The 22,506-nt window shown below is 40.5% G+C and overlaps 1 protein-coding gene across 6 annotated transcripts in view; it reads right to left on the bottom strand.

Annotated features, from left to right (window-relative positions):
* The window catches only part of ZNF507 (zinc finger protein 507), a 47,098-nt gene extending 26,848 nt beyond the window's left edge, over positions 1-20,250 (bottom strand). For 2 of the 6 annotated variants that reach the window (XM_068528568.1, XM_068528563.1), the window contains exons 1-6: positions 20,125-20,250; positions 18,573-18,666; positions 10,475-12,627; positions 8,906-9,023; positions 5,158-5,272; positions 3,626-3,727 (exon numbers count right to left, since the gene is read on the bottom strand). In XM_068528568.1, coding sequence (XP_068384669.1) covers positions 3,626-3,727; positions 5,158-5,272; positions 8,906-9,023; positions 10,475-12,613 — 2,474 coding nt within the window. In that variant the 5' untranslated portion in view covers positions 12,614-12,627; positions 18,573-18,666; positions 20,125-20,250. The remainder of the gene's footprint in view (positions 1-3,625; positions 3,728-5,157; positions 5,273-8,905; positions 9,024-10,474; positions 12,628-18,572; positions 18,667-20,124) is intronic. The other 4 variants (XM_068528564.1, XM_068528567.1, XM_068528565.1 and 1 more) reach the window with 4 other exon arrangements.
* Between the last annotated feature and the right edge of the window lie 2,256 nt (positions 20,251-22,506).

Here is a 22,506-nt window from a genome sequence, read left to right as displayed (position 1 = left end):
TGGTACAACCACTGTAAATTGGTATAACCATTTTGGATAACTGTTGACAATATCCACCAAACCTGAACATAGCACACCCTATTACCCACATATTACACTCCTAGGTATAAACCAATGGAAAAGGAACCATTTCATATATGCACCAAAACATATGTAAAAGAATATTCAAAATGGTGTTATTCACAATGGGGGAACATCTGGCAATAATCCAAATATCCATCAGTAGTACAATAAAAAAATAAATTGTGGTATAATCTTACAATGGAATACTACACAGTAATAAAAAGGAATGCATTAGTTCTACACTGAATTACACACAATGATGTTGAGTGAAAGAAGCTAGAAATAGGGACTTCCCTGGTGGAGCAGTGGTTAAGAATCTGCCTGCCAATGCAGGGGACACGGGTTCGATCCCTGGTCCGGGAAGATCCCACATGTCACGGAGCAACTAAGCCCATGCGCTACAACTACTGAGCCCACATGCTGCAACTACTGAAGCCTGCGAGCCGCAACTACTGAAGCCCACGAGCCACAACTACTGAGCCCACGTGCCACAACTACTGAAGCCCACTCGCCTAGAGCCCGTGCTCCGCCACAAGAGAAGCCACCGCAATGAGAAGCCCGTGCGCTGCAATGAAGAGTAGCCCCCGCTCACCACAACTAGAGAAGGTCTGCATGCATCAACGAAGACCCAACATAGCCAAAAATAAAATAAATTCATAAAAAAAAAAGAAGGTAGACATAAAAGAATATGTACTGTATGGTTTCATTTATATTAAGTTCACAAACAGGCAAAACTAATTTATGATGTTAGAAGTCAAGATGGTGATTACCTGGTGGGGAATAGGGGCAAGTTAGTGAGTGGAAGGGCCAAGAAGAGGGTGCGGCTGAGGAATTGGCAATGGTTTATTTCTTGGTCTGAGGAGTTAAAAGGATGGGTTTACTTTGTGACCATTCATCAAGCTGTATGCTTTTAATTTATGCATCAAACCGTATGTTTTTAACTTACGCAATTTTCACGATATATACTGCTGTAAGTTATAAAGTCTATTTCAAAATTTTAAATAGAGACAGAGACTTATCAATCAAATGCAATGTTTAGACCTCCTAATATAAACAAAATAACCCTAAGAGGATACTTTTGAAACATTTAAGGAAATATTGGGTATTTTTGGACTGGGTATTAAAATAGGATTTGTATTAAAAAATCAACATACATATCTGGGTAGCTCTTCTACTTAAGGAAGAATATTACTACATATTTATTTTCAAAATATAATAAACGTATAGAACCAGAGCCATTTTATAGATTAAAAAAACTGAGGTATACAGATAATTACTAGTCATTTACTGAGTACCTATTATGTGCCAGGTAGTGTGCTGAGTACTTCAGTCCAAAGACCATGTACTTCCCTCTGTCATGTTGTCCCTCCTACCCTCCGCCTCGCCAAGTACTTTTGGCACCTAAGTACCAATACAATTATGTTTCTAAGGGAAAATGGGTTCAATGCCACATAATCAGGAGGAAACTTGGGAACCTGAGGAAAACGTTTTGTTGTCCCATCTTCCATCTCTAGCCAGTCATTCACAAAGGTGGTATTGGGGGAAGGAAAGCAGGGGGAACTCTAGTACTGCAATATTAAACTAAACCGAAGACAATCCAATACTTGAAAATTCTGAATGGACCTTTTAGTAACTTTTGGGGTCAGTGTTATAAATATCAAGTATGATAGTAACTGGTATGTGGTTTACTCAGAATGTTCCATAATAAAGCACTGAAAAACAAAGTCTGCTGCATTTGGTAGGACTGGGATGGGATGATGCCTTTTTCATCTTTCCCTGTCCTAACATGGGAATGAAAAACAGCTCTCTTCCTTCTGCATTGAGGACAGGGTTTCTGAGATGACCTCATGACTTCATGAGCAGAAGAAAGGAACCAGGCCCTTCAATGCTCCAAGTAACATGCTCGGTGCTTAATACATATAATCTCATTCAATCCTCCCCCAAATTTATGAGCTGGGCAGTATTCTCACCAGGTTCATATGGGAAAGGAGGGTTAGCTTAGAATAACATCCCCAGGGTCACCCGGTTGGGCAGAGGTGGTGTATGGTCCAGGCCTGAGACTAGAGCACGAGTGCTCCCCAAGACGCCGAGTCGCCTTGCAAGGCAGTCAACACAGCACGGGGACCTCAGCTGTGACAGTATTTCTGCCTGGGTACAGCATCTCTCTTGTTAAAAAAAACAAAAAAAACTAATAAGCTTCCTGTCCAGGAAAAGAATTACTCTGTTTCCCAAATGATGAGAGGCCAACGTTTTTTGTGTGTATGGTTAGACAATGAATCGGTGAGAAGGGATAAGGATAAAAACTGGGCCCAATGACTATTAGACAGCTACCATTTATGGGGTGCTTATTATGTGCCAGGATCTTACATATGGTGTTTAATTTAGTCCTTACAACAGTCCTGTAAAGCAGGTGTCTTAATTATCCTCATTTTAGAAATGACAAGGCCAAGCATAGAGAAGTGAGACAGTTTGCCCAAGGGGACAAATGCCATAAGTCAGAGAGCTCAGATTCAGTCCCAGGACTATGTGCTCCCAGGGCTCTGATACATGAAGCTATACTGCCCAGATCACACGAATGGGCTCAGTGAAGGACCAGAATGGCAACATAAAAGCAAAGGCAAGAGAAAAGAATAGTTATCAATACTGCAGAAAGTCTATTACATAACAGGCACGTTAAACACACACAATCAACCTGTTCTGCCCTCATGCAAAGACTACACGTGGTGTAGCGAAGCACTCTCACTCTATAAGAAATTTATCACTGCTACTTGTGAGCACGTTTCTTTACAGAAAGTAGGGAATCAGAAATGCACAGGGTAGGCACCCTGAGAAAACAAGTCTCAACTCTGACCATAAGTGTACTAGGCAGCAGAACTGAGTGAAGCACAAATGAAATAAGCCAGAAAAACTACTGTGATTAAATTAGATATCAAGAACGCTGTGCATCCTAGCTAACTAAGATTAAGGCAAACAGTATGTGACAATGAAGAGAAAGTCCCAGAAACATACTGGAATAGAACATGTTAATCCATAATGCTGTGTAGACTGCAAATCCCACGAAGACAAAGAAGTATAAGTATTTAAAGTATTTAAAGAAGGTTAAAAGAAGAGTCACAAGATTCGAAGGTTGGAAAATAAGTCTTACGTGAAAGGTAATAATTACATGGACGGGTTGGTATGACAACATTTTTTCTAAGGCACTCAGGCCAAACCCAGTGAGACAGTGTGAACAAATCTGGAAAATAACATACTGAGACTTCTCTGATGTAACAGGAAGAAGATTCTCACAGGATGTTGCCCACTGGAAGGAAGCCCCTAGGACAACTTGCAACCAATCCTATGAGTGTGAATATTTTAAGAACATGAGAAAACATAATCCCTAAAATAGCAAAAGCTATCAAAATGAGTCTTTTAGCTTAAGACTAATCTATTCAGGTAGATGTGAAACTCTCTTCTACAGAACCAGAATCAATCATTAACCTCTTTCATAAATTTATCATAATTGTATATTTGAGAGTTTACTTGTTTATTGTCTAAAGCTTCAAGATGGCAGGGATGATACCTTTTTTCTTTTTTCTTTTTGTCCTCTGTGAAATCTGGGCCACCGTCAGGATGGGATGATACCTTTTTATTGGGACTACAGTCTAAGAGTCTAACACAGCCCCTGGAACATAATATTTGCTCAATAAATATTTCTCAGTGAATTTCAACGAACAGTCTAGTTCTAGACCCAGAGAATGTTATCTTATTCTTGCCTGGATTACATGGTATGTCATTAAATTTAAGAACAGACACCTGAAATATAAAGATAAGGCTTTCTCCTCATATCAGATGAACTAGTGTCCTCCATTTCCATCATGCTCTCCTAAATATTGTCTAGTGTAAATGATAAATGATACATGTTAAATACTACCTAGCACTCTTCATCTACAGTGTATGGCACTGAGCTATTGTTAATAATGGTTAATGGCCTTAATTATACTCAGGGGAAAAAATCTTTCTTAGCAATCCCAGTTTTAAAAATATTTGAGATAAAAATAGAGACAATGACACAACATCAAACACCTTCCATGGAGCTACAAAACTTTTTGCAAAGAGATACACTGCCTGCAAAGTGATTATAAATAAGTTTGCTGGTTAGCGAATTAAGTGTGTATTAAATATTTAAAACCATATACATATATATATAGAGAGAGCCACACTATGCGATCAAACAATGGCATTTTAAGGCATAGTCTGTCAGGTTTTCATTTAGATATTAATACAGTAACTTTCCCACAGTGACCTGTGTCACACCTATAAAACCTGGGGAGAGTGTTAAAACACGAATCAAGTTTTGTTAAGGGGTTAAAAGAGCTCATGCCACTGCCTAGCACTCACTATTGGTCATGGTGACTGGCTTAACTCTGAGTGGAAGCTTGATGTTCCCTCACAGCTGCAAGTAGAACAAATTGCTCTGTGACAGCTGGACAAACTATGCAAAAATATCTGCATCTTTACTATACTTAAACAACAAGCAGTTTATTCTCAAGGGGCAAAGTTTATTTAAGAAGTAATTATTTCTATTTATCAGCCTATCTTGATCAACTGAGAATGCCTATATTTTCTGAATACATATTAGAACTGGCTTTTGTAAAAAATCAAGTAACAAAATTAAATTAAATGACCTTCCTCTACACATGATAGATTTATTTTCAAAAACAGAATCTTTCATAGGGAATTTTATTGCTTTTAAGTTTTAAGAATCTTTTGCTGGAATATTGAGTACTTAACTGCCAAATTATTGAAATGTACTCTAAGCACTGAAAATTACTATGGTAGTTTATACCCACATGAAACTGACGGATATAGACATCTTCTTATATTGCAACTAGACAAAATCTAGTCAAAAATAAGCCTATCATCCTAAGACTCAAGCTTAAAATTCACATTCTTTAACAAAGTAAGCAATACTCATGAAACCAGGAAGTGAAAGTTTCTTCGTGCTTAACTTATGTTTAAACAACTGCTATGAATTTTTAATTACTTCTACTTTTTTCTTTACTATAGAGTATTGTAACACAAGTATTAAAACTCTAGGATCATCACACTTACCTATAAGGCTTATCAGAGTTATGGATTCGTCTGTGGTTTCTGACACCAACGTACGTTGTACTTGTATAATCACATACATCACATCTATACTGTTTCTGGACCGAAGACTTATTCCCTGGACAAAGTATTTCACAGTTTTAGTGACGTGCTTTGATTAGATTAAAATGACAGCATTTACATTCCACTGTAAACAATATTTATACCACACAGTACTAACATTTCAATGAAGGCTTTCTCACTGTTTAATAAAGTTAACAAGTTTGAATGTAGCTTTACAGGTTCTCCTACATCTGCACTATCAGTGAATATAAAGTGAATATCATCTGATCTGTAAACATAGATACATTGGGTTAGCTTCTACATAACCTTGTACAAAATTCTAAAATATAATGAACCTGATGCCAGCTGCCCTGCTGATTGTGTAGCAGGTGAATTAACCAGAGATACACAGTTAATTTGAAAGGTGTTAGTCTAATCAATATTGGATATATTGTCTTAAGGAAACATTGATTTGTCAACAAGCTGTAATTTAATACTATAATACAACATTATAAAGTATGGCTACAAAGCATATCTAACAAACTCAATATAAAAAGCCCAAAGCTTTTTCACTCTGTAGGTTTCCTTTGTTTATAACTGTCAGCTATCAAAGCAACAACAGAAGGGAAAGCAATGGCAAAGTATTAAGTGCTATATAATGTAGTATAATTATACCTAGTAAACTGACAGGTTACAAGGACTAACATGAATATGCAGCTCTCCGAAATCCAGGAAACATGGATCCATGGGAACAGGCCTTGTCACTAAACTCACGCTGCAACAACAGGGCTGGGGAATTCAAATCAGGGTAAGCTTGAGGCAATACAAGCAGAATGAGTTGATCATAGGAAACTGTTCCTGAAGATACTCAGTGATTTATTTACGCTTCTGTCAGCACAAAGTCCACAGCCTATTCATAGCCTGACTGCTTTATATTCAGAAACAAAGCAAGCATAGAAGCTGAAGAACAAGGCACGACAGGAAGAAAGCTTAGGTAGAACACTAGCACACACTGCATAAAAGTAAAATTGGTGATACAAAAGAAAACCCACATGGAAATTTTAACAAAACAAAGAAAATCCTTAGGTTAAATTTAAGCTTTCTAAAATTGAAAATTTCTTTTGCTAATAACTACTTTTGCCAGGCAGAACAAAATGTCCTGATTTCCTGGTATAAATCTGTAACATTAATACACACACTAATCATAATTATAATCTAAGTATCACTCTTAATTGGTAGGTTAAAAACTTGGACTTGATTATAAGCGGCACTGCTCCAGATACAGTTAAAAAAAAAAAAAAACTCTGAAAAAATGAAGTGTGAAATATTGGATAATGGTTTTGTGTGAGGAATAGTACAGATCAATGACAACTAATACAAATGACAGATGGAAAAACTTAATATAGCACAGAATGCGAGCCTGTGCTACTTCAAGCAACTGTTTCCAATGGAAAGAATATTGGATTTAAATTTCAAAAACTTGGGCTTAGTCTCTGCTCTGCCACTTAGTACCAATGTGATCATGGGCAAATTATTTCACCTCTTGAGGACTCAGTTTATTCATCTACAAAATGGAAATACTGGAACCTCCCAGCATGGTTTGGTAAGCCCAGGAGCATGCTGTACTCCTCCTTCACTGCAGTCTGTATGTTACCTGCATGTCTGTGTCAAGTCCGACCCATCACTAGCTGGAGACTCCCTGAGGGTAGGGATCTGCCTGTTTTGCTTACACAGAATCCCCAGGGCTTGGCAAATTATAGATTTACAATAAAGAACAATTTAATTAAATTTCATGAAGAAGCATCATATGAAAGTGCTTTGCCCAGAGCTCTCAGAGCACCTGTGGTGTTTGCTGACATACCTGTCAGTACAGTTTTGTGTTCCTCACTGGGCTGGGTACCTAGAAGGCAGTGACACGTCCACTGCACTCCAAGCACCTAGCACAGTATCCAGCTCAAGATGGGCACTCCACGCCTTCTGGCAGAACAAATGTCTGAGGTACCATTACATTGGATCTCTGAGTCAAAAACATGCCGCAAGTTATCTGTGCTATTGTGATGGACGCAGACTGGGAGCCACAGAAGCATGCATCTCCCCTCTTGTTTAATTAGTTTATTAAAGGGTTAAAAAAGTTTTGATAAACATGAATTATTTTTATCTTCTTTGTGAGCTAAAAACTTGTTCTTCGGCCTGAAAACAAGATTTTGAAAGATCTAATACCAAATCAATAAAGTATCAGTATAGATGTAAGTACACAGGAGGTTATCAGCCATCTGAGTTGTTACACTACCACGATAGCGAACAGCAAATAGAGCCAAGTGGGGGTTTGAGGGTGGGGAGGAGAGGCATGGCAAGCAATTTAAAATCCATACGTGTAGCCCTAAGAAACAGAGCATGAGCCACAAAGAAAGGAGGCTGCAAAATGGAATGTGGTGGATAGACGCTAATGCCACGAAGCTCAAATTGGTTATTTTAATTTTGAGCTGACATTTCAATCTTTTTAATTCAAATTGTGCGTTTTAATTTGTTAACCCATTTGGCCAGTTTTAAATTATTGTTTTTAGAGATGGTGCTAGAAAAGACACATTCTACCGCTGGTAGTAACCACAGGTGGTGCCACTGAGTGAGTAGTACTTACTTTATTCCTTCATTAGAGATTTATGGCCCAAAGATATCAAATGTTTTAATGTCTCCTTTAAAGGGGATATGGAAACATAATGAATTAAAATAAAAGGAGGCATTTAGGGCTATTTTGTAAAAAGGAAACAAAACAGTTTTAGCTCAGCCATCTATGGCAGGAACAGATGCTATGTCATAAACTCCTTTTGCTTTGGATAGTTTTACAGGGATGACATCTGTTTGACAAGGGAATTTTGGTGCTACAGCGGTATCAAAATCAGTTCTTTCAGAAACATTCTAGAATCAGTTTTGCTTTCTGGGGTATAATTTAATGAAACATTTATGGTAAAACATTTTACTCTGCAGTTGTTCCTAACTTTAATTCTTAGGAAATCTAAAAAGGAAAGTCACCCCAGTATGTTTTACTTCCCATAAACACTATGTACTACACTTGAGACATTTAAAGTATATCAGTTTAAGTGAGCTGATGCAAGGAAGCACAGCTTATTACACTTTAATTCTCCGGATGTGGCATCCGCCTTTTCATGGAACTCTAATTAAATCTTTTGATTCTAATATTCCTATTAGCAGAAACTCGGCCGACTGATACCTAACCAGTACATAAAAACAGCCTGTGTTGTGTTTTTAAATAATGCAGATGAAATCTGGTAGTTACACTTGGATAAGAATAAGATCACAGCAGGAAGCCTCAGTTAAAGATTGAGGTGGGGGTCTACCATCTGCAAAAGCTACATTCTCAGTGGGTCAACTGGTACTGAGAGAGGAAAGGAGGCTTTCTTTCTGTGCTGCAGCCTCCCTGGCTTGCTGGCATGTCATCTCAGGGTTTCTGCTGTACTTTGGCTCTTACAGGACAGCACACATTGCAGAGTATATCTACCTATACAGTTGAGGCTGAGTACTTACTAATATAGTACTTCATTTAGTACTCAGAGATAAGATTCACGCACACAGTTTAAAAATAGAGGCAAATAGATGGAGCTTTAGTCCTGAAAATAACCCACATGACAACGAAGGGCATTTTTTACTTCATATGCTAGTCGATATCATCTATACAAAAAAATGCAGATACCTTCCTGAACACATTTTCCATCAGTTTTATCACTGGAAATTCTTGACTCATTAGAAGTTGCTATTGACAAGGTATCTGGAAGACTGTGTTGCTCTCTCTCATGGTTCCTCAGTTGACTCTAAAAAATTGAGAGAAATTAATATGTAATTTTCAATAAACATACTTATACAGTTACTAGGAGGCTGTAGGAGTTAACTGCTTTCGTGGCCTAGTACCTAGAACACACTACTACCAATATTTAAAAATCAAACGTGTTAAAAGATTACTTGAAACATCTGACAGCTTGTGGAAAGAAATACACTAGGGAAAACACAATCTTATCAAAAAGGCAGTTTCTCTTTTCACATTCTCTGAAAGGAAGCCACCACTGTCCGAGGGAGTGCTCATGCATGGCATGTGTGTGCTTCCTGAGACACTGGCGAGCCCAGAGGGAAGGGCAGAGTGTTCAGGATAACTCAGCACTTGCACAAAAACAAATCCAATCAGTTAACTTCTGCGCTTCAGCTGATTTCTGCCTTTAAATATCCACTAAATTTGTAAAAGAGACTTAGCTGGAACTGAGACTCCAAGGACATCTTCCTCCTTACGCCCACACCCATGAATCAAGAGTGCAGCAGCAAAAGAAGCTCCTGGAACTTGCCTTTGCAGCCCATTTGGATGGCTACTTGTCCAGTGGCCAGAGGCCATTTCAGAATTTCATGAGAGCAATCCAAGAGGCAGTGAATCTCAGACTCAAAGGCTTTTTAATTCCTGCTTACCTGTTTACTACCAGCTGGACCCCAATTCTGGCTAATCTGAGAAAAAAGTCGACATCCCAGTTAGCCCTTTACAATACACTTCCCCCCCCACCCCCCGCCCCAAACAGTCAACTGGCATATTGAAGAAAAGTTCTAAACCAATGATTCAATGAACACAAGTTGCCTTTACAAAAACAGTATTTTCATACTGGTTGTTGGTTTTAGGTAGCACTTAAAATGAAAATCACGGTCAAAGTAATCCTTGAAAATACTGTAAACTTCCCATAAAATATAACATACATGGCTCTATTTCCACTGTGCTGTCTTTCATTAAGTCCCATAGTCCATTTTTGCTTGTGCAAGGATATAAATCACTGTTGGTTGGTTGTGTAGCAGCTGAAGTGAATGACTTGCATTTTGGGGCCACGTAAGATGAAAAATAGGTATTTTTTTGCATCAATGACATAGGGTTAAATTTGTGTAAGTCAAATGTGTGTACAATGTCCCTCCACTGTACATCCCCTTGTAATTCCCTTGCACTTTAAAATCAACACACTTTAAAAAAAGATATACACATGGAAACACTAAACCAATAAACACAGGGCCTGTTAAGGAGGTGGCAGGCAGGGGGAAAAAGTCCTACACCAGACGACCCAGATTTCAGTCCCAACTTTAATACTAATTAGTTGGGATCCCATGGGCAGATTACCAAACTTTTCTGGGGCTCAGTTTCCTTACCTATAAAATGAGGTGGGTGGACTGTATCTACAAAGCTCCCTCCATGCTCTAAAATTCTAAGGTTCTCCGAATGATTTCATGAACCAATGCTTACCTTATAATGGAAGGATTCTTCACACTGCTTGCACTGGTATATTCTTGTTTTACAGTGGTTGATCATGTGGCTCTCCAGGTCTTTGCTGTTGTCAGCTATGTGCTCACAGATAGGACACTGATAGGGCTGTCTCTGTCGATGGACTCGCAAGTGCTGCTTGATGTAGCCCTTGTTTCCGCTGGTGTAGTGACACAGGCGGCAGCGGTAGGGCCGGTCAGCGTTTGGGATGTACTCCACGACGTTGCTTCCTGACAAACTTGTATCACTGTTGGGTTGGCACTGGGCATTATCCTGCAACTCTTTCAAAATGTCATCATCGGAAGCGTTTTGGTCTGTCCTTTCCCTTAATTTTTCAATCACGGTGAGTAAGGACATGCTGATGCCTGTCTTAACTTGCCCGTCTGACAATTCCTGCCTACCCTCTGGGAGTGCTACTAAGGTAGAGTTGCTTTGGTTGAAACTAGTCAATCCCTCTGAAGAGTTTTTAAGTGGTGACATCATTTTAGAATATGCTGCCAACGTACCATCTACTTGCCTTTGTCCAGTGTCTGGATCTAAAAGCTTTATATTCCCATAGTGCCCAAGGTTGGCTCGTGTTAGCTCTGCAGCTCTTATAGGCATGGTGACCAGGGCTTCTGCAGCTAATGAGTGTAGTCTGAGAGACTCAGAATTTGTCCTTCTTCGGCCTGGTGGGGCATTCTCATCAGTAGCCAGTCCTTTATTTATTAACTCGCTGTCTTTCTTCTCTGTATTGCTCCAGCCTATGATCAGCCCCCCAATATCGACAGTACATTTATCAGCATGATAGACTTCATCTCTTCCTTCACATCCAATCTTGGCTTCTGTCTGGCTCAGGTTTTTCCCCTCTTCAATTTCAGCATTCATGAGGAAATGTTTCTGCGAAAGAGTCTCTTCAGCACTTGGCAGACGCTCCACTATCACATTAACATGACCTTTTTTATTTGGGCTACTGCTAATGATTTTCTGTGCTGATGAAAGTAGGCTATCAGCAACCACGTTCTCCTCTGCATCCGAAATCACCTCCAGCATTTCTTCCTCATTAGGGTCGAGGGTAACTGACTGACTTAGATGAACGCCCCCTTCCACACTCTGTTCTAAAGGAGACGAAGATGATAATGGTTCTGAGCTGCAAATCTGCACTTGTACTGATGGCCCGTTATGGATACTCAGTTCATTGTCTCCAATTGCAATGACTACTGCGTGGACCCCACCAGGTGCAGCGGCCACTGAAGAATCCAGCAAGCCTAGGGGTTCATTTTCATTTTCAAATATTGGATAGGAGCAATCAACCTCCCCAGCATGTTTCCAAGCATGTGTTTTCAACATTCTCTGCTGGCCACAAGTGTAACTACAAAACAAGCATCGATACATGCCATACTGTTCGTAGGCATACCACTTCCTCCTACCCATTTCTGCCACAGACGCCGTTTGGATGGTATGAGTCTGTGGGCTGTCCACACTTACTGGGATGTCAGGAATGGTTTCATTATTTCTTCCTGAGGTTCCCTGACACAAAGAGTTGGTGGGGCTTACGCACTGTTGGGCTTTGTTGTTGGATTGAGTGTGACTGTTGGCATCGTTTTCGTGGTCATTTACCACATGAGCTTCAAGTTCCTCTTGGCTTTTAGATGTAATATGGCACTCTGCGCACATTAATATCACTTCATTCTGCTGACCGTGTTGCTTGATATGATCTTTTAACACAGAAAAAGATGATGACAGAAACTTACAAAGGCTACACTGGTAAGACATAGCCTTCCCATCGTTCTGGGCAAGAGAGTCAGGGGTAGAATGTATTTGTGACATCTCAGCCCTTCTATTATCAGCAGCAGGTGACTGGGTTACTTTAGCTGGAATCTCACAAGATTCTTGACTTTCAAGAGAGTGTGTTGCAGCACTTGAACGTGACCGTTTTTTGCCAATTAAAAGACATTTTTGTGACTTTTCATGTTCCACTATCTTGCTTAACTTCTGAATAACATGGATTAATGGATCTGTTTTAGTTTTTCTTTTTTCATCAATTTCCAGTGATGAACTGATGACAGTTTTGGCAGTCAACATAGCTTCCTGTTTCCCGATCTCTGGCACCAACATGGCGACACTGCTGCTTTCTTCCATATCTAAAAAGGAGACTATATGACAGAAAGAATCACCAGGTTACAGGATCATTACAGGCATATAATTCAGGAAATCTAAACTACTCTTAGATTTAAGCTAATCTAAGTATTTTCTAACCTGGGAGTTCCATATCAATATACCTGGCTATCCTCAACAGAGACTTAAATTGCTTAGAATTTTTCTTTGGAATGCTGTCCCCTATCAAGACTGATGATTGAGATGTTTCCACCCTTCATTTCTTTCTTTGGAAATGACTTTAACAATCTACATCTCCTTTTTTCTTCACTTTCTTTCCCCTAGACATCTAGCTGGACCTAATCAGTACTCCTTCTCTTTTGCACAATGCCAGAAAAAAAAAAAAAAAGACTGCTATTCCATTATCAAAGGAATACAGCCATTCCCAGGGCATGTGGAACCACCTCAAGTTATTATGAAATACTAGTCTGTAAAGTCAACACATGATTGATACAATTCTTGGGAGACAACTTCTTACACCAAATATAATTGTGGTTTTATTACTAAAAGCATGTTTTTGTTTTTGTTTTTATTTTTTCTCCCTAGATCTTTGGAATTGTGAAAATATGGGCATGTAACCTATTGTAAAGGGCACAGAGTATTTTGAGAAGTATCATGCAAATGAAACTAAATAAAAGCAATGATCCAGTTCCTTCTTTTACTTCCTTTGATTTATTTTCCTGAAGATAAACCACAAACTATGCTGTGGTTTTTGCTAGAGGTCATATTAGCGGTCAACTATTACTCATACACACATACGTTTTTTTTTTCTGAAAGGGAAAGGGGCATCGGAGAAGGAAAAAATTGATATTCTAGTCGTGTTTTAGGTCTAAAAAAAGCACAGAGGCCTTAAAAAAGTCATTTCCTACAGGTTATCTGTAGGTTCTAGTAATGTGTTATGGCCGAGGAAGTCATTAACATAAAATGCTTATCTTTCAGCCTAAATCTTGAATACTCTATTTCCTGGCAGTACTTGCATTTCAAACATTTCCTTTGGCTTAAAGTGAGATTAATTTGTTGACTTGGATCACATTTTTAAGTTTAGGCTTTTTTCCAGCAACAAGTTTTGTTTTTCCACATTTTAGGTGCATTCTGGAATCTTACTCACAACATTCAATAAATGCCAGCAAAATTTCTAGTGGCACTAGCTATAGACTAAAGATCATACTATTCTTAAACCTCAGTCACAGGCTCTGAATTCTTTTCAGGAGGTGAATCATGGCTCCTCTTCCCTCGAATGGCTGAATCAACACATAGGGGCCCTTTAGCCACTGCCAAGATCATACCTAAACTCCCACAAGACCTCACCAGTGCTCTGACCAGCTGCAGGCCCAGTTCTCCCACATCAACTGACAGCAGTTATGGCTTTTCCTCTCATTTTCTACTCTTTGTGGCACACTAACTTTCTATACCCAGATCCATGTCATGCAAAAAGGTAAACATTTTACTCTCAGCTTCTTCAGTACTACTTCCTCCCTCTGTCCTGATACTCTGCTCTGTGCGATCAGCTTTTTTCTCTTCCACTTCTAGCTGCACTCCCAGCAGGGAATGCATGCCACAGCCATTACAACAATGACAGCTATGCCAGCTCCCCAAGGCCAGTGGCCCTTTAGCCACTGTCTCCCCTAAACAACCTGAGGGCATTACCTCTCAAAAGACTAGCTCCTTTACATCTTTCTCAAGTAGAAAGAACAGAAATGTTTTTAAATCTCTACACTCAACCTTAAGTCACTAAAGAAGGGACTGGTGGGGGAATCAATTTGTTTCTTTAGAAAAACCCTTTGTGACTTCATAAGTCACCTTATTGCCCGAGAATTCCACATTTTTAGGCCAAGGGAAGCTTTGGCTCTTCATGTGATTACTGATTTCCCTCTAGGGTCATTCACTTAAGGCTTTATTTCTTTCAATTCAATTGTTAAATGCAAATGTCTTAAATAATAGCTAATAGGAATCCCTGAACATTTAATTTCTTACATAAGATTTGGTGCACTACTATAGATGGAAGGTCTCCTTCCCATGAAATGTGACATCCATGTAGGTTGACTGATAATCTGGAGGTTAACCAGTGAATATTTGCTCAACAGACTTTGCACACCCACAGGGTTACAAAGGTGACTCATTATCCTTCTTCTATTTAATGACATAATAGGAGGGAGACAGAGCAGTGCAAAGTTGCTCCCTGTGGATATTTCAGTGTGTACCTTAAAAAGAAAGCAAAATGAAGAAGAGGAGGAGTTCATCTTATCTCAAGAAAAAGACTAATACAAAAGAATCTGACAAAACATTCAGATTTTAAAGCTGTGTCTGCTCAGGCATTAAGAGCTAATGAAAATTTGCAGCAGATGCTCCAATTTTCCCTGAACATTTATGTAAGTATCTCATTTTAGAGGCTGCATACATTTGGGGATAAGTACAGAAATGGCACCTATAAAACAGATATGACAACATAAAATACATCAAGAAACACCTGAAAAACCATTTGGGGTCCACATGGCAAAGTCGATGCACAAGTCTCATTAAAACAAAAGGCTTTGTTAAAAAAGGTTAGATAAACAGCTCATAATAAAGTATACACAGAGAGGAAGTTAAGTTGAATATTGGCCAACTCAAAATTTTCACCAAAATTTCACTTAGGCCACCAATGTGCGTGTGCGTGTGTGCTGAATACATATGGGATTACATGTTGTGAAGTAAAATTTGAATAATAAAAGAGATAAAAATAAGGAGTACAGATTCAATCCTAGTGGCTCAAGATTGCCGACAACCTGGATTATGATAATCCGCATACTATCCATGACCTCCAAGAAGAGATCAAGCTGAATGAAACCTAAAAAAAAAAAAAAAAAATACCAACGGGGAGTGGGGGCGAGTGAAGAGGTTGAGGATATAAAGTAAGAACGGCAAATTTTCTAGCTGGAATCATGAGTATCTAGGAGTTCATTATATTATTCTTTCTACTTGTGTAAATGTTTAAAATTTTTAAAAATAAAAAGTTAAAGGACTTCCCTGGTGGCACAGTGGTTAAGAATCTGCCTGCTAATGCAGGGGACACGGGTTCGATCCCTGGTCCGGGAAGATCCCACATGCCGCGGAGCAACTAAGCCCGTGCACCACAGCTACTGAGCCTGTGAGCCACAACTGCTGAGTCTGCGTGCCACAACTACTGAAGCCTGCGTGTCTAGAGCCCGTGCTCCGCAACAAGAGAAGCCACCGCAATGAGAAGTCTGTGCACCACAATGAAGAGTAGCCCCCGCTCGCCGCAACTAGAGAATGCCCCCGTGCATCAACGAAGAACCAACGCAGCCAAAAATAAACAAACAAATAAATAAATTTATAAAAAAAAAAAACAGGGGCCTCCCTGGTGGCGCAGTGGTTGAGAGTCTGCCTGCCAATGCAGGGGACACGGGTTCCAGCCCTGGTCTGGGAAGATCCCACATGCCGCGGAGCGACTAAGCCCGTGAGCCACAATTGCTGAGCCTGCGCGTCTGGAGCCTGTGCTCCGCAACGGGAGAGGCCACGATAGCGAGAGGCCTGCGCACCGCGATGAAGAGTGGCCCCCACTTGCCGCAACTAGAGAAAGCCCTCACACAGAAACGAAGACCCAACACAGCCATAAATAAATAAATAAATAAATAAATAAAATTAAAAAAAAAAAAGATAAAAGTACATTAATTAAAAAAAAAACAAAAACAAAACAACATTATGTACAAGCCACCAAGCCAAGTACCAAGAAGAATGGAGAAAATTTTAAATTTATAGTACTCACAGAGTTTAAAACTGAGTTAAGTGGATAAGACTAACATATTTAGAAGTTAAAAAGAATTAACAGCTTTAAAATAACCCAGCAGTATACAAGATGAAATAGTCAGAAGGCAACACCCAATGACCAAATCCTAACAGAGACTGAAGAGCTCATTTTGGTCTAGGAAGGGAAGAAAACGCTTCTTGAAGAGGTAAGATGTACACTGTATTCCAAAAGAAGAGCATGCTGGACGTTACCCATTTGCCCCTCTGGACTGTCTCCTCTTTTCCACTCTGCTCTCTATCCCAGGAGGGATTACATCATTAGGCTCCCACGCCCTCTGGTTGAGTTATGCCAATGGGGAGCCATGAGAGGAGATCAGAAGAAGGCAGCAAAGGGAGATCAAGACATTCATTTCCCTGGTTCCCACCCTCTAGGTCACCTTGAAGTGGCTGTGTTCCTCAACAAAAGGCCATTCTCTCCAGGCAGGCTATTCTACAGGACTCTCCCTTCTCCTGATGCTGCGAGCTCCGGATGACAGAATTATTCCTGTGGTTTGCCTATACAAATCCTACAACTTTATAAGTATCTTTGTAAATACATCCTCCTTGAATTATCCTAATTTGAGTGTGCCATTTTGCTTTCTTGGAAATTTGTTGACAAGAAAGCAGCCATAACATTAGATTTTCAGAAGCGAGAATAAGCATGCTATCTAGGGATTAGTGAAAAGATCAATATGGCTGAACAATAAGGTTTACTAGGATGAGGAAAGACTATAGACATCAACAAAACACAGGTTTTCTCATTTGGAATCTTTAGACATAACATTCGACCAAATATATCAAATTGTTATAAATAAATAAATGAATAAATAAATAAATAAATAAAAGTTGTATCCCAAGCCAGAAAAGTTCTACAACCTTCTCCACTGAGTCTCAAGTCTTCCCTAAACAACGGAATCCCATAGGCAAAAGCTAATAATTAATGTCTTTCCCAAAAATAAAGCCAAATTATTTCAGTTGTCTTTATTTCCTTACAATTTGCTATTTGGTTTATTTGTACATCTAATTAGTTCCTTTCAGTTATGGCCGTATGGTTATCATACGTAAAATCAAGTTGAACAATTCATGGGGGCTTGGGTGGAGCTAGAGAAAGGCTGTAATTTTCTGTGAACATACAAAGACAGTTCGGTTTGTTATATAAACAATCTTTTCTTTCAGACTAAGAATTTGTTCTTTCCAATTAGAAAAAAATTGTGTTATAGAAGTAATGGCCAATTCCTCGTTCTTCCACATTATCGTAATTGTAAAATATAAAATATCCATTTTGCTCCAGCCAAAAGAAGGCAGGGGACATAGCTCATGGGTCCCTCTCCTAGAGGAACCTCAGCTGTGTGACCTTAGGCAAGTCACTGTTTCTGAGCATTTTACATTCTGCAGATGTAAAACAAGAGTTGTGCTGGATGAACTTTCATGTTCCTGTCCTATAAATTGCCTATAAAAAGCTACCTTGAAACTGCTTACACGTTATTTATAGATTTACCTTACTAACATCAGCTATAATTTACTTGAATTAAAATCTCCTTAGCTTAATTATTAATTGCCCACAAAGAAAAAACCAAGTGTAAATATCAAAGTATATGAATTTCACAGTATAAAATTTCTTAGCTGGCATCGAGCCTGAGAGAATATTTGAATTTGACAGCTGCAATTAAGACATAAGGTCTAACTAATGTTAACCAATATTCAGATTTAACATTTACTGAGCACCTATAATGTGCCAAGCAATGTGCGGGAGACTACCAAAATAAGTAAGAGGGAACCCTTGCCCTTGAGGTGCTCACAGACCAGAGAGTAGTGCCAGTGTAGATTCTGTGTATTACTCATGAAATTCCTGGTAATACTGGCCTCTTTATTTGCAGATAAGGAATCTGAGGTTCACAGATGCAAAGTAATAGCTAGTTTAAGAATTGGAATCCAGGCCTGATTCTAAATCCATCCTTTCTCAATACACCAATTTTCCTCTTAATACTCAGTGTGAACAAAAAAATGCATTAAGTATAAATACTGAAAAGAGCAACAGCCCCTTACAGCTAGGCAGTATCAAACATGTATGTCTGAGCTTCATTAAGTCTTTGGGACAGGCTAGGTGGGTGTTACACAATTCTACAAATAAGGAAACAGTGCAGTTTAAGTGACTTACCCAAGGTTACATGGCTGTTAAGTGGCAGAGCCTGTGTCTTTCAAATCAATTCCTGAAATTAATACAGTCCCCTGGATCGATCTTCAAAATCCAGCTGTGGCCAAGAACGAAAGTACATAGTATCAAACATTTCCCTTTCTTGGTGAAACAAAGTAATGATTTTTTTTTTTTTCCGGCAGTGAAAAATTGCCCAATATTGCATGTCAAAAAGAAATTCAGAGGAAATGTTCACGCAACCCGTTACGTGACGCAAATTTACATAATTTACCTAACAAGCAGATTCCAGGATTTTGCACCAGTTAGAAAAAATAGCACTGGAAACTTCTCCAATAATTGTGTATTTTATGTTTTAGCTCAGAATTTATCTAATTAACTCAAAATACTATTGGTTTTACTGATAACACTTTCTAATAAATAAGAAACTATAAATTGTATATTGCCATTTTAATCTTAACCAAAACTACAATCTAAAGGGTGACTGCAAACTTCCAGCAGTTCTACAACTGAACGGCATCATGAAAGATAAAACGCAGGGTACTGACCTATATATCTTCTAAGGCACTTTCCTGCGCTGGTCCTACATTTCTTTGCTACTGTTTCTTATACTACCTAGAATGAATCTAAAAGATCAAAGAATGGTATTCATTTCACCTAGAATGCAACTTTATCGATTATGGTTAAGTAAACAGTTTACTGCCAGGGCAGAAAGCACGTATTTGGCTTTCCCCTGAAATTAATTTTAAACGAGTTAGTGAAGTAAAGAAATGAAGAGCCAGGCTTTCTCTTTTAATCAGTAATGCAACCCATACATTGAATCAGAGCAGAGTACTGAAGAAAGTACAAACTCAAAGAACAAATTCAATTACTGATAAATCCAGTAATTGCCGGATAGGAGAGATGCAGACTGACAGCAAATTACAGCCCACTGCAGTACTAAAAAGATCGCCTACGGGCTGGGATGGTGGCCTCTGCCTAATTAATCATCCAGGCCTTCCACACACAAACCATTCACTACGGATGCCCCCAGGTCTTACACGGTGGGAGCTTTTCCCAATGATCTCAGCGATCTCTGGGGAGACCACTTCATGGAGGAGGCTCGAAATAGGTGCAGAACACCAGAACGGCGTCTATGTACTAGCTTTTCCTCCACCAAGCAGTGGCTTGGGAGATGCGGGTTGAGAAAAGAAATCAACAGACGCGGTGAGGACACCGTTGTTCGCTCCATCCCGACAGGCCTAAGGGGTTTCACACGTGCAAAGGGGAGGGAAGCGACACCCGGCGGGCCTGCCTGCGGGCCCGGCTGGTGAGAGTACGCGGGCAGCGGCAGGTTCCCCCCCACCCCCAGGTGCAGGGCAAGCCCGGGGTCTCCACAAGCCTTGCTGTGGGCGGCACAGAGGACTGAAAAGGGACACGGAACTTGGGGCATGTGGCCAGCATCGGGCGGGTGTCTGCCGGCTGAGGAAGCCGGAGCCGGTAGAGGCCTGAGGGGAGGACGCACATGGCCGGCGGCGGCGCTAACAGCGGGCGGAGGGGCGGCCCCGGGGCGCGGTACCTGCGGTCGGGCGGCGGCTGCTGCTTCCCCGAGCCTCCTTTGGCCGGCCAGGAGCCCGGCCGTGCCCTCGCCCTCGTCCTCGCCCACCTCTCTCCCTGCTCTTTTCCCTCTTTTCCCCAGCTTTTCCCCTCCTCATCCGGAGCTCCAAAATGGCGGCGCTGGGGACGGATCACGTGAGCCGCGGGCAGATCAGGTGACCCGAGTGGCGGGCGGAGGGGGCGGGGCGATGCTCAGGCCCCGCCCATGGGCATCCCGGGGCGCCGGGCTGGGCAGGCGCGAGGAGGATACCCTGCCCGCCCACTGCAATCCCCGGCTCCTGGGTGGGGTTAAGGCGCGGGTTGTCGGGCTCCCACGGCCCAAGCGTGGCCTTCTCAGTGGTCGTTGGGTCTAGAAGTCAGTGAGTGCTCACTTTGGAGTCTCCCCACGTCGCCCAAACCTGCTGTGGGCTAAGTTTCCTTTCCCTCACTGGCTCTCAGCAGTGGGCGTGGACATTCTTTACAGCCCTATGCTTCTGAATTTGTTACAGCTTTTGGTTGGGCTATACTTTTTTGTGGTGTTCTTGGCTAAAATGTAGAGGTGCTACCTAGGTTCATGGCTGGACTTCAAGTGTGCCTGGTGAGGGGCAGAGCTGGCCCTGGGAAATCTATTTGCTGGAGAGATTGAGGATTTTGAGGGAAAGAACTCATCCTGAGAGTTGTAACACCAGACTTGGTAGCTTGCTTCACCTGGTAGCACAACCTCAGTCCTCTGAGGGCACCATGGTGTTGGTCATTTGGATCTGTTTTATGACATACATGCCAGCTTTATAAGCAGTCCTGTTTCCATCCCCCTGCTGACAGTAAAATGCAATGTTAGTTAAGCGTTCCACCCAGCTTCAGGAATGCTGGACAGGTTTGGTGTATTGGGAACTACACAGCAGGGTGCTTGGATCCAGACTGAGCAGGTGGGCTGTGAACAGTAGGAAGGAAGTAAAACTGAAGATTCCAGTCATAGTAATGAACTTGTTCATTGAGATACGGGCATACCTGGGAGAGATTGTGGATTTGGTTCTCTGACCACTGCCATAAAGCGAGTCACATGAATTTGACCTCAATTGGTTGCCCAGTGCATATAAAAGTTTTGTTTACACCCTACTGTAATCTCTTAAGTGTGTAATAGCATTATGTCTAAAAAACAGCATACATGCCTTAATTAAAAAATACTTCATTGCTAAAACATGCTAACCATCATGTGAGCCTTCACATTCATAATCTTTTTGCAATAATAACATCAAAGGTCATAGGTCACTATAACAAACATAATGAAAAGTTTCGAAGTATTTTGAGAACTACCAAAATGGGATGCGGAGACATGAAATCAGCAAATGCTGTTGAAAAAAATGGCACTGATAGACTGGCTTGATGCAGGGTTGTCACAAACCTTCAATCTGCAAAAAATGCAATATCTGCAAAGCTCATTAAAAAGAAAAAATGAAGCACAATAAAATGAGTTATGCCTGTATCTCTTGGGGACTTCCAGATGTACTTAGAGACCTTTGCAGCAGGCTGGACTCTCAATTATCAAGTGGGAGAAAGATCCAACAAAACCTTGTCATTGTTCAGAGAGGTCAATAATTCCTGAGATACAGTAAATATCTCAGGATACAAATTCACCTGAATTTGGGGGGTTGGGAAACCAGCAAATTTAGAATTCTGCTATTCCACAGAATTCTTTGCCAATTGGACCAAATAGCTAAGAAGAAGGAAAAATAAAGGGTTGAGTGATTTTTTTCAATAAAAGAGACTGAGCAGGAGACTAGCATGGAAGGGTGGAAGGAAAAAAATTTGAGGAAAACCAGAAATACATAAAAGGAAGAATGTGAGAACAAACAATGTGCAAATTTCTTTTTTCTTCTTGAGCTACTGACACAAACAATACTTGTTTATAACTATCTGAAGAGAGGCTTTTCTTTAGTACTGTCTTAACTGTAATGTCCATGAATATGAAAGTTGACAGAACAGGAATCAGAGAATTATTTTACTAGAGCAGAGTGCAAAAACAAAGTGGAGAAACTATAATCTAGGGAAAATAAGGGAATTCTAAAACAAGTGAGAGGTTAAGTATATCTCTGTCTGAACTTCCTGTGGTTGTCTTTTCTAATATTCACCAGCTATTTTGCAATGTACCTCTTCCAGCACAAGGTTAGACAGAACTTCTTGGCCCTCTTCCTGGCTCAGAGGTGTGGCCTCTGACTGGTGTTGGCTAATGAATTGTGTGCAGAAGTGAGGGCTGCCGCTTCCATCCTGGAACGTTTAGTTGCCAGGGCAGTTCCCTCCAGAGTGCCCTTTCCCTGCTGGCTTGATGACCAGCAATGTTTGAAATGGTGGCCACCCTGTCAGCCCA

Source organism: Eschrichtius robustus, chromosome 19 (genome assembly GCF_028021215.1).
Source record: "Eschrichtius robustus isolate mEscRob2 chromosome 19, mEscRob2.pri, whole genome shotgun sequence".
In the NCBI taxonomy this organism is placed as follows: domain Eukaryota; kingdom Metazoa; phylum Chordata; class Mammalia; order Artiodactyla; family Eschrichtiidae; genus Eschrichtius; species Eschrichtius robustus.
Note: the sequence above shows the minus strand (reverse complement) of the source record. Positions and strands in the feature narration are given on the sequence as shown.